At 42.3% G+C, this 12,442-nt stretch overlaps 1 protein-coding gene across 1 annotated transcript; it reads right to left on the reverse strand.

The window, feature by feature from the left end:
* Nucleotides 1-231: 231 nt before the first annotated feature.
* Nucleotides 232-870, reverse strand: LOC125917149 (RNA polymerase II subunit A C-terminal domain phosphatase SSU72-like). The gene has a single exon (XM_049623419.1). It carries the CDS (start codon nucleotides 868-870, stop codon nucleotides 280-282), a length of 591 nt encoding a protein of 196 aa, XP_049479376.1. The 3' UTR covers nucleotides 232-279.
* Nucleotides 871-12,442: the final 11,572 nt, after the last annotated feature.

A 12,442-nucleotide genomic window follows, 5' to 3' on the forward strand; every position in this document is an offset into this window, starting at 1 on the left:
TCACAGATCCACACTGGCGCTGAATTACTTCTTGTGCACCAAGTACCTAGAACATATGCCCAAGTTTGGACTGTTTCCATGACTATTACGCCTTGTCCCCGACTCCCAAAAAATGCTTTTTCTTGCTCATATCTCTTTCCCAATGGTATATACCTAAAAATCACAGAAACAGAAGTTCATGAAAAGGAGTTGAAACCTATTCTCACAGAAAATACAGACGAATCCGAAACCCCACGCACAAGTTCTTAATGAGCAAGGGACCAAATCCAGCCATGACCGTCAGTAAAAGCAGACTGTGTGAAGAATGCTCTTTCCTGTTTTCTCCTCTGCTGCCTGCAGCAGCTGATCCAGACTGTCTTCCATGTCGTCTGCCTGCTGGAAGCTCTGGCACAGCTCACAGATGAGGAACGCCCGGAAGGTGGCCTCCTCCAAGGTGTCCTCGATGTCCACGTCCACCACGTGCACAGCCCGGAAGGTCACCTGCTCCCTGGCACACAGCTCTTGCACCACTCGGTCGTATACCCTCTCCTCGCAGGTGAAAATGACTTCGAAGGAGTCGCTGCACTCCTGAAACCTTTCTGGGTGAGGCTTGATTCTCTCCTTCCTCTCCAAGATGCGCAGGATTCCGTTGCCGCGGTAGCATTCCGGGTCTTTCCTGGAGAGGTCGTCATACATGTGCATGTACCTCGTGGAGAAATCGTACCTCATGGGATGCGGACGACAGCGTGTGGGTCCTGGGAGCCTCACCAGAGATATGGCTCCAAAAGAGCGCACGCTGAACCCTCTCTTCTGGAGGATACTGTGGGCTTCCATGCTCCTGTTCATGTTGATCATGCACACCACAGCCACCCCGAGAGCTGACGGGGACATGATGGCGGCCCCTGGGGGCTTTGGGGGCTGCCAGAACACTGTGGGTGTCCACCTGGTTTCGACTCTTCCAACCAGCACAGTGTTCGAGAACAGGCACCGGGCTTATATTCCATCACCCCCACCGACCGGGCGGAGACTTCTAGGACTTCCTGATGGAATTGGTTTCATCAGGTGCAGTGCCATCCGATCCTGAGACCCATAACCTCATCACGACAGCCATGCGCTCCTGGCATCAACTAAACCACTGGATCCCAAAAAGGATGTGACCACCCAGCACAGCCATGTGAAACCCGCAGTTCGCCCTGTTGGTTTACATGGTGAATGAGGGCTGAGGTTGACAGTGACCACATCAAGCAGGCTAACTGTAAGCATGTCACTGCTCTGCCATGAACTGGTCATGAATATGAGTGGAAAATCTGCTTTCAGATTTTGAAGGTACAACCAATTCAGTTCTACATATAAGTATCCTTGCACGTTAATGTGCATTTGGATTTTCCAGAAATGCCATTGTGTAAATCATAGGAGGATTGTATATAGTTTTGCCTAAAAATTCATCAAGTCATTCACCAGTACAAACAAATCACATACTGGACAACATCCCTGATGATAGTATAGTAGGAGTCACCACATAGCATTTTCTGTATTTGATATTCTTAAAATAATGGTTTGCAAGTAAAATCAAGAATTGATGGAAGCTCTTCCAACTAGCAAAGTGCCCCAGAACAGGAACAGGGTTTGTGTTCAGTTACCTTTAAGGAGTGGGTGGAGACAAACAGGATTCCTTGACTGACTGAATATGATCAGATGGAGTGCCATCTAATCGTGCTAAGCATAACATGATCATTAGAACAGTTGGATGATTAAATCACTTGTGCTTCTAATTCTCTTGACAAGGGTGTTGCTAGAGGGAGCGCTTTTAAATCTGGAGTTAGCCCTGTTGGTTCAGTTTTGTATTTAATTAGAGAGAAGCGATAGGATAAAGGAAGGAAGGAAAGAAACTTCTGGAGGAAATGGATATGTTCATGGCAAAGATTGTGGTGATGGTTTCTCAACATATATTTATCTCCAAACCCATCAAGTTGTATACACTAAATATGTACAGCTTTTTGTATATCATTCATACCTCAGTAAAATGTTTTTTAAAGGAAATCTTATTATAGCTATAAATGTCAACTAAGAGTATTGTATTGCAATGGCTTTTTGAGTCAGCACAAATCCGGCTAGTGAATTAAAGACATCTCAAAGACCTTACCAACATAGATCCCATGTTTCAAACCATCAAAAAGACCAATTTTATCAAACCATTTTTTTGCTTAAATTTTGTAATTCATATAAAAAGAGAACACACAGGGGTGCCTGGGTGGCTCAGTCGTTAAGCATCTGACAGCTCAGGTCATGATCTCACAGTTGGGGAGTTCAAGTCCCACATCGGGTGAGCTTGAGCCCCGCTTTGGGTAAGCATGAGCCCTGCTTCAGATAAAACATGAGCCCCGGATGAGCCCCACTTCTCCCTCTTTCTCTCTCTCTGCCCCTTGCTCACTTGCACCCTCTCGAGAGAGAGAGAGAGAGAGAGAGAGAGAGAGAGAGAGACAGAACACACAGAAGAGGAGAGTAGATGGCAGTCACTAGGGGTTGGAAGAAATGGATATAAAATTTCAGTTATGCAAGATGATTAAGTTCTTTTTTTAATTTTTTAAATGTTTTTATATTTATTTTTGAGAGAGAGAGAGAGCATGTACAGGGCTCAAACTCGTGAACCGAGAGACCATGACCTGAGCCGAAGTCAGATACTTAACTGACTAAGCCACCCAGGTGCCCCAAAATGATTAAGTTCTAAAGATATTCTGTATAACATTGTGCCTATAATGAACAATACTGTATTGCACACATAAAATTTTAAGAGATAGATAGATAGATAGATAGATAGATACACAGACAGATAATAGATAGAGATATAATCAACTCCTGGAGCACATCCCAGACCAATTAAATCAGAATCTCCAGGGTATGGAATGCATTGTGATTCTAATTTTATTTGCTAATTTTTGCCATTCCTTTGCCCATGAAGCCTTTACTTTTCAAAATTTATTTATTGCCAGAATTTAGTCCATACACATTTGATGTAAGGACTATTGTACTTCATTCCTTGAGTTTTATTTATTTTACATTTTTGTTTCTGCCCTTGATTTTTGTTATTTTTATGATTTTTATCAAGTTGTTATATACTCCAGTCCGCCCTTATTAATTTGGAAGTTCTATCTTGATTTTCCATTCCATTAAATGGTTACCTGCACTTTCCCTGCCCTTCCTAATTAGATCATATTTCCCTATTATTATTTGAAAAAAAAGTTTTATAAATCTCTTAATTCTTTTTCACTGACCCTATTCCTAACTCCCAGATTTTGCTGAGACATTAAGTTAATTCTAATTCAATGGTCTTAATCTAATTTATTTTGGAGATAGCCCTTTTGATTTCTGAGTCCCTGTAACTTAGAATGGACTCTCCCTGAAGCCTCACCTTTTTCCATTAGACTTTATAATAAATTATTTAAATATTTAACTCAACCTTCACTGCCTCTGTTTTCTTGCTTTTCTTCCCATTCCTCCACTCCCATTTTGTTCTGGTTCACATAAGTGATATGTAACGGTTTTCTCTTGCTCCTTAGAATTAAAAATCTTTACCAGAGTATTCCTTTCTCATCAGTCTATTCCAGTACTTCTCAATCTTTCATTCTTTATCACTTACCTAATATCTTTCATTCTTTATCACCTACCTAATGAGTCTTTTTAGACATTTTTTTCCAAATTCCTCCTATGAGATTTTAATAGCACAGATAAATCACATATTGGCTTATGTACTGTATCTAGACTTTATACATAAAAAGAGTGAGATTTTTTTTTTCCCCACCACCACCACCGCCAGCCCCCAAAATCATTTTCCCTTCCTTAGGGGTGATATCACCCCTGTTGAGGAAGTATGATCTAGCCTGAAACACCCTGAGCCTTTTATAACATCTCAAGAAATATTCTACTATTTCATTCTTTTTGATAGCTGAGTAATATTCCATTATATATATATATATATATATATATATATATATATATATCTCACATCTTCTTTATCCATGCATCATCAGTCAATGGACATTTTAGTTCTTTCCATAATTTGACTATTGTTGATAGTGCTGCCATAAAAATTGGGGTGCATGTGCCCCTTTGGATCAGTATCTTTGTGTCCTTTAGATAAATACCTAATAGTGCAATTGCTGGATCATAGGGTAATTCTATTTTTAACTTTTTGAGGAACCTCCACGTGATTTTCCAGAGTGGCTGCACTAGTTTGCATTTTCACTAACAGTGTAAGAGGGTTCCCCTTTCTCTGCATACTTGCCAATATCTGTTGTTTCCTGAGTTGTTAATTTCAGCCATTCTTACTGGTGGTATCTCATTCTGGTTTTGATTTGTATTTCCCTGATGATGAGTGATGTTGAGCATCTTTTCATGCATCTTTTAGCCATTTGTACATCTTCTTTGGAGAAATGTCTGTTCGTGTCTTCTGCCCATTTCTTAACTAGGTTATTTATTTTTGGGGTGTTGAGTTTGATAAATTCTTTATAGATTTTGGATACTAGTCATTTGCAATGACATGGATAGAACTAGATTGTATTATGCCAAGCGAAATAAGTCAGTCAGAAAAAGAAAAATACCATATGATTTCACTCATATGTGGAATTTAAGAAACAAAACATAGGGGAAGGGAATGAAAAATAAAATAAGATAAAAACAGAGAGGGAGGTAAATTATAAAAGACTCTCAACTATAGAGAACTGAGGGTTAGTGGAGGGGATGTGGGGGAGGAATGGGCTAAATGGTTGATGGGCATTAAGGAGGGCACTTGTTGGGATGAGCACTGGGTGTTATATGTAAGTGATGAATCAGTAAATTCTACCCTGAAACCAATACTACACTATATGTTAACTAACCTGAATTTAAATAAAGTCTTGGAAATAAGTGAAAGAAAGAAAGAAAGAAAGAAAGAAAGAAAGAAAGAAAGAAAGAAAGAAAAAAGAAGAAGAAGAAAAGGAAAGAAAAGAAAAGAAAATAGTCTACTAGTGTTTAGTTCATTATTGTCTCCCAATCATTGATGCTCCTTACTCCTTCTGGTATTCCAGTAACTTACAATTTGTTATTCTTGATTAATTTTTTATATTTTTTGCTGCTTGTTTTGAGATACAGCTCAAATCTAGCTTGTATCTCAGAAAAGCCATTTCTTCCTTCAATTCATTCACTAAATTATTTATAAGAGAAATTATATTATGGACTCAGAAAATGTTTTTTGTCATCTTCCTCCTTCAGTTTCTTTAATGGGATTTACCTTTTATCTGAGTTGTCTTCTTTCTCCCCTAGTACCTGTATGGCAGTGGGTGAATGTGCAGTTTGTTCTAAGGAACCATCTCTTGCTGCTGGGCCCACTGACAAAGGATTCGTATACCCAGCTCACTGAGGCTCAAGTCTGACTGTTCCTAGACCCCAAATGGGAGCAGACCCAGAGATGGTGGAAGGAAAAGTGGTCTCTACTCCCCACAAGGGTGATGGCAAAAAACAGAGTAAGCAGCAGCTCTCCTCTGATGCACCTGAAGAAAGCCTTCCAGTCCCCTGGTCTACATTCTGCTCGTGATTTCACCTTGACTTTTTGGGTCCATGGAGAGTATAGTTTCAGGATACCAAAATCAATCTCTCCCATCTTCCCTCCTTGGATCTTAAGCCTAGGCACTAAGTTAATAGCATTCAGAAAGCACTCCCACACACCATCAGGCCTTCGTGTAACCAAGATTCCCTCCTGTGCTATCATTTTACATCTCTCTTATAGTACATGGGACAGATATAACAATCTACTTATGCCAACCCTAAGATACCAATACCGTCTGTTTCATTACAGGGTGGCTGAAAATTGAGGTTTATGTCCTTCTTACTGTGGTCTCACTGAGGAGGACCCAGCTGGGTGAGGGGAACAGGACCCAGGCTGAGGAATCCTGGGTAGGAATAGAGCCACCAGATGCAGTGACAGCACCACAGGGTGCCTCCAATCAGCTGAGTAGACACCCGTAGGTGCTTTGTCTTTAACCAGAAAGGGGAGTGAGAGGATGCATCCCCAGGACCAAGCTGCCAGTTCTCACCTTTCCCCTGCCAGGCAGTTGGAGGCGCAAGGCCTGAGGCACACAGCTGCCTCAGCCTGAGGAAAGACTTGGGTGGCTGGAGGCCCAGCTCTGGCCCACTGGCTGCCTCTCCTCCACTACGACCCATGGGAAAGGGAAAGTTTAAGTATGGCAGGTGAGATCTTGCAGGGTGAGAAAGAAAGCATCCCAGACGGGCACTGGGGCCTGAGGAGTGAGGGGGAGGAGGAATAGATCAGCAAGAGGAGAACCAGACAATGAGTATTCTCAAGGCCAAGGGAGGGAGTCTCCGTGAGAGTGGAGTGCTATGCCACTGAAGTGTCTTGTGGAGTAATAACACCCAAAAGGGGGTATTGCATTTGGCTAGGAGCAGTCTGTAGAACACAGTGTCCCACTTACACTGAAGCCTAGAAAGCTCAAGATGTGGCACTGGAAATAGAGTTTATAAAAGAAAAACATGTTTTGGGGCACCTGGGTGGCTCAGTTAGTTAAGAGTCTGACTTTGGCTCAGGTCACAATCTCACGGTTTGTGGGTTCCAGCCCCACACCCGGGCTCTGTGCTGCCAGCTCGGAGCCTGGAGCCTGCTTCGGATTCTGTGTCTCCCTCTCTTTGCCCCTCCCCAGCTCACTCACCTGTGCTCGCTCTCTCTCTCTCTCTCTCTCTCTCTCAAAAATAAACATTAAAAAAAAGAGAGAGAGAAGAGAAGCATGTTTAAAGGTCTCCTCTTACCTACTTTCAAAATAATGAATTACTCCCCTAGAACTTCCAAAAGTAAATCATTTTTTTTTCACACTCAGAATAAACTCTTGGCTTATAATATCTATAGTAGATGGGTTTCAATCCATTGTAGATATTCTTTTTGATGTTCATATTGTCCTGACTTGAGGCCTCTGTCTCCATGCTAACATGGATGGGAAGGGGTAAGCCTGGAGGCAGAGACCAGTTACCACTCAGGTGGCCAAGGATGAAACCTAAACCAGTCGGTACCTTGGAGCTTTAGGACATCTGTGGATGAGCAGTAAGTATATCCAGCCTCCACAGCTAAGCACAATGGAGTAGCTTATGCCACACTAACCCTCCTGTCAATAGTAAATGTAAAAGCTGGATAAAATACATAAAGTCACTGAAGGTATTAGGGAGAAATCAAGCCAGGCAGGCCTTAAAGGAGAAAAATTGCTGGAGAGAATGTAGGTGTACCTAGACAATGCCACATTTGCCTGTGCTTTTTCCCTCAGAGCATTTGCTGAGTCCAGGTATGGAGAATAGACTACGCGGAAAGAGGGGGCTGGGCTTGTGGCATTTCCAGTGGGCTGGAAAGAAGGAAGCTGGAGTTCAGAGATGCCATGGAGTCTGAGACTTGAGATGGAAGAGGGAACCTTAGAGAAATGAGCCCAAAATTTAGCATGTAATTTCCCCTTGAGGTGTTTTTCAGTTCCTAACCTGTGCAACTCCAAGGCAAGATTCCCCACACCTAAGTTGAAAGCAACAGCTATGAGGGTAAACAGCTATGCAAAAGTTTTAGCAGCTCTATGTTGCTGGGGATTCAGAGGTTATAGGTCAGGGCCTGAGAAGGTAGGGTGACACTTGTAAGCACTCCAGGCTTACCTCTGAGACAGCAGAAGGGCTGTGCTCTAGGAGTAACGGCAACCAGTAAAAGATTAGCGCTAACAAAGTGGGATCAAAACCTGCCAGTACTGGGGCGCCTGGGTGGCGCAGTCGGTTAAGCGTCCGACTTCAGCCAGGTCACGATCTCGCGGTCTGTGAGTTCGAGCCCCGCGTCGGGCTCTGGGCTGATGGCTCGGAGCCTGGAGCTTGTTTCCGATTCTGTGTCTCCCTCTCTCTCTGCCCCTCCCCCGTTCATGCTCTGTCTCTCTCTGTCCCAAAAATAAATAAAAAACGTTGAAAAAAAAATTAAAAAAAAAAAAAAAAAAAAAACCTGCCAGTACTCTATCTGCCTTTTTGGAGAAAGAGAACATTAGCCAAGAACATGAGCCAAAGCTTCTACAGTTTTTCACATACAATGATTTTATCCACACAACCCAAATCAAATATTACTAAGCATGCCAAGAAACAGTACCAAATAACTAAAAATAATGAGGGGCAAAAAACAACAGAAACAGAGCCAAAGATCTAAATATTGAACCAAACAGACAGGGATTTTTAAATAAAATGAAGACCCAAGTCTTCAAGGTGAAAAAGATGTGAAAAAGAAGCCCACATCCAGGATCTCCAGAACCTCAAGTAGCTAGCTACCTGTTGCCACCACCAGAAGATACACAGAAACAGTCCCGCTGAGTGATGGTCCAAGCCTTAAATAATGCTATGAATTGAGCTACCAAATGTGAGCCAGGAGGATTCGTATCTTGGACCTGATGCCTGTATTAAATAGACCTCTGTGATCCCATTCACTAAAGCCTTTATCCAAATATTTGTCCTCTAGATCTTACCATTCTAAAGAGAAAAGAAAGAATTACCCCCATAGAAAGTGGACTAAGGGGAAAAAAAATTATTTTCAGTATATATTTGCTTAGCCTCTTTCAAAACAAAAACCTACCCCTAGAACTAGAAACCAATTGCTCAGCACCCTTGGGCAGCCACATTTGAAATTCTTCTCTGCAAATGGAGTTATGGGGGATGGGGAAGTGTCTGAATTTGAATGAGAATTTACAGTGCACCATATGTTAGTGATGGAGAGGAGAAAATGGGTTTCAGAAACATTTAGGAGTAATCTTGTTAAGACTTCATGACTGATTGGTTCTGGGAAGGTCCAGAATGACTCTCAGGTTTCTCCACAGAGTGACTGCCCATGAAGTCCTACAATGAACTAACATGAATTAAGGAGAAGTAGGAAGTTGTTACTTTTGCCAAGTTCAACTTAAAGCATAAACAGGAAAAGGTATGCTGATGCCGTTTAGATATTGAATTCTGAAGATTACAGAAGAAGCCTAAGATGGAACTTCAGATTTCAGTGGCATCAGTGTATTCAGGTGAGAGTAGATGAACCAAAAGGAAAAACAAAATCAAATAAAATATAAAATAAAATGTATCTGCTAAGTATTTGTTTATATCTCATCTCATTTCAAAAACCAATTTGAGTCAGCAGGAGAGCATGTTGCACAAGAATAAAAATCATCTGAGGATAGTTGCCTAACAGACTTTAAATTTAGGGTGAAAGAGGAACTGTCTTAGACACAATAAGAGGAATTCAGGTTTTGTTTCATTGAAGCAAAGGATTCAGAAAGTTTTAAGAAGTTGAGACTGAGAAAAATGTTGAATTCGGTGGAGAGTGCCAGTGTGGGAGGAATTAGGCTTTAATTTGGCACAGAAAAGCCCTCAGGGAACTCTGCAAGAATGCTGAAGTATAAGCTAAGGTGTAAGCCAGATGGCAGCAGGCTGTAGAGGGAATAAGGACAGACAGCTGGCTTGTGAAGGGCGGGAGGTGGGGAGGGGGGCGGGTTTTAACTTGAGATTTGGCCTTGAAAAAGGCCCAACACATGAGTGGAAGGTTTGTTTTGAAAATAGGAGGTACTAAACTGTTTCATCCTGAGGAGATTTAAACAACCATCCAGGAGATCAAAGACATTTGCTATAGCAAGGTCCTAGATGAGATGAAAGGAAGTTATTAGAAGGGCAGTGTGGGATGCAGTGATCTTGAATAATAGGGACACTCTGTCCCTGAGCCAAGAGGAAGGTAATAACAATTACTATGGTTACTGTGTTGGCACTCTTAGCTGGTAAGCATAGTAAGACTTTAGGTATTTTATCCCCTTTAACCGTAAGGGCATAGAATTATCCACTGAGGGACTGAGAAATCAAGACATTGCCTAAGGTCATTACCACTTGTACCCAATTGATATGATTAAAATATCCTAAGCCTTTGGCCAGTAGGTCCCACTGCCCCCATGGAGATCATAGGTGTTGATGATTCTAAGTTGGAAACTGGGGTGGTTGGAGGTTAAAAGAGAGCACACCTGATGCCTTCCTATATTGATGATACAACAAAGATACTACAGTTTGAATACAGAGCTTGATAAGTGTGAGAAGTTAGTTGAGGATGAGAAAACCACCCTCTTCTGTACCTCCCTTTCTTCCTGCCTTCTTTTAGTATTCCCACACATCATCCTTTCTTCCCTTCTACCCTCACCACCCACACCTTTGCTGCCCCTCCGCAGTTTGCCCACCATCAATGTTCCTTCCACTTCCCACCAGCCTGGTTCTCCTCCATGACCCCCACCCACCCCAACATTTCTATTTACTCATCTGACAAGTAGACTGCCTTATCCCCACTCAGGTAGTTCCTGACTGGACAGAAATCTGACATATTTTCACATTTCAGTGACCTTACCTAGCAAGGAAGTAAAAGTCAGTAAAAGTAAACACCCACCACCCCAAGACCAAAGTTTAGGGGCCATGTTCTGAGTCAGTGACCCACTGGTATCACCAGAGTGAAGCTGAAGGGGACCAAAAAGATGTGCATGCTACTTTTAGAGACTCTGTGGTAGAGTTTTAAGGGGGACATGAACAACTTTCTCCTCCTCAGCCAGAGGCAACGCATACCACAGAGCTCAGAGGTAAAGGTCTCTAGCACCACTTTCCTGGGGAGTGAGTGGCACATTTCACACCCATCTCAGTGTTCTTGCCTACTGTTTTCTGGACTGGGTTTTAGTCTGTTGTGAAGCTTAATTAATAAGGAGAAAATGTTCCTCTGGTTGACTGAAAGAGGCCAACCCCTCCCCAGGTGATATGAATCTAGATGGAACCGAAGTGACTTTCTTTACAGCCATTTATTGTAGGAGCCCCACAATAAGATGGGGAAGAGGCAGGACAGGACAGCCATATCCAAGGACACCACTCTGAGCAATCTAGAGGGTCAGGAGACACAGAGAGCCACCCCCTCTGCAACATGGGGCAGAGGGTTCCCAAGATCCTGAAAGCAAATTTACTTGCTTTTTGACAGGCTTTTTTCTAGGTCAGACCACAAAGCCTAACAATCCCTAATGTGTCCCTACTGCCAACTCCTGTGTTCATTCCAAGGGGAGACATATTGTCTCTTGAGCAAATTTAAGAACCCTGTATGTTATGGAAGCTTCTATGCTAGGATGATTCCTCTGGTCATTCCAAGACTCTTCAATGCTTTTCAGAAGATTCCTAGGCTCCTGGTAGAATCAACCCTACTCCCTCGTGTTCCAGATGCAATGAAGCCTCTTAACCAGGGAATACTGAGTCCAGGAGAAAAAGAGAAGAGAGAGCACAAGGGTGGAGAGGAGTTGGGTTCACACTGTCCATTCAGGGATTCCTTTCCTACCTGAGTAACAACTCAGGAGCACCAGGTGGGGTTGGGGATGCAGAAAAGGAGGGGACTTTTGTCCCTAACAGCCCGTGCCATCCATCATTGCCATCATTCTGTGAGCCCCTTCACACTCTTTCTCAGCCTCTGTGCCTCCCACAAGGACCTGAATTCTTCTTCTCACTGCCCAGCACCCTAAAAAGGAACACCCCACCAGAACACAAAGGCACAGGGAGAGGGGGATGTTTCTGATGTCTGCTTCTCTGAGGCCCACTTCTTTTTTTTTTTTTAATATAATTTATTGTCAAGTTAGCTAACATACAGTATATAGTGTGCTCTTGGTTTCAGGGGTAAGTTGCCGTGATTCATCACTTACATACAACACCCAGTGCTCATCCCAACAAGTGCCCTCCTTCATGCCCATCATCCATTTTCCCCTCTCCTCTCAAATCCTTAGTTTGTTCCCTGTGTTTAAGAGTCTCTTATGGTTTGCCTCCCTCCCTCTCAGTAACTTTTTTTCCCCCCTTCCCCTCCCCTATGGTCTTCTGTTAAGTTTCTCAAGTTCTACATATGAGTAAAAACACATGATATCTGTCTTTCTCTGACTGACTTATTTCACTTAGCAAAATATCCTGAGACCCCCATTTCTTTTGACACCCTTTAATGTCCAAGTTCACCAATTCAATCATATTTTTCTGTATATTCCTAACTCTTCCAGAGTTTTGGCACTCCATTCTACTACAAATCTTTAGCCTACATTTTTGACGTACCATAAAGAGAAGAACCAGGCCCAAATAAAAGGGCCACTGTAGTACAGAGAGGAGAAAGGTAATTGGAAGAAATAAGGAGAGGCCATTCTGTAAACATGGGACATTAATAAAGCTTGAATTTTGTGGAGTTATTCTAACCCTTTGTACTTTATATCAATAATATTTTTATGGGAAGCCACTACTCTTTTAACTCAGAATTTTTCTTCTGTCTTATCAACTCAAAAACATCTGAATCAATTATTAACAATTTTTTTCTTCAATTATACCTAGTGTACAGAGTATGGGATTAGTCATAATCCTCATTTTGGAGCACAGAAACATCATCAGTGTGTATGAAGCC

The sequence above is a fragment of the Panthera uncia genome, chromosome D1 (genome assembly GCF_023721935.1).
Source record: "Panthera uncia isolate 11264 chromosome D1, Puncia_PCG_1.0, whole genome shotgun sequence".
Lineage (NCBI taxonomy): Eukaryota > Metazoa > Chordata > Mammalia > Carnivora > Felidae > Panthera > Panthera uncia.

Coding starts and splice junctions, on each gene's coding strand:
- LOC125917149 (XM_049623419.1), bottom strand. CDS start 870: ATGTCCCCGTCAGCTCTCGGGGTGGCTGTGGTGTGCATGATCAACATG.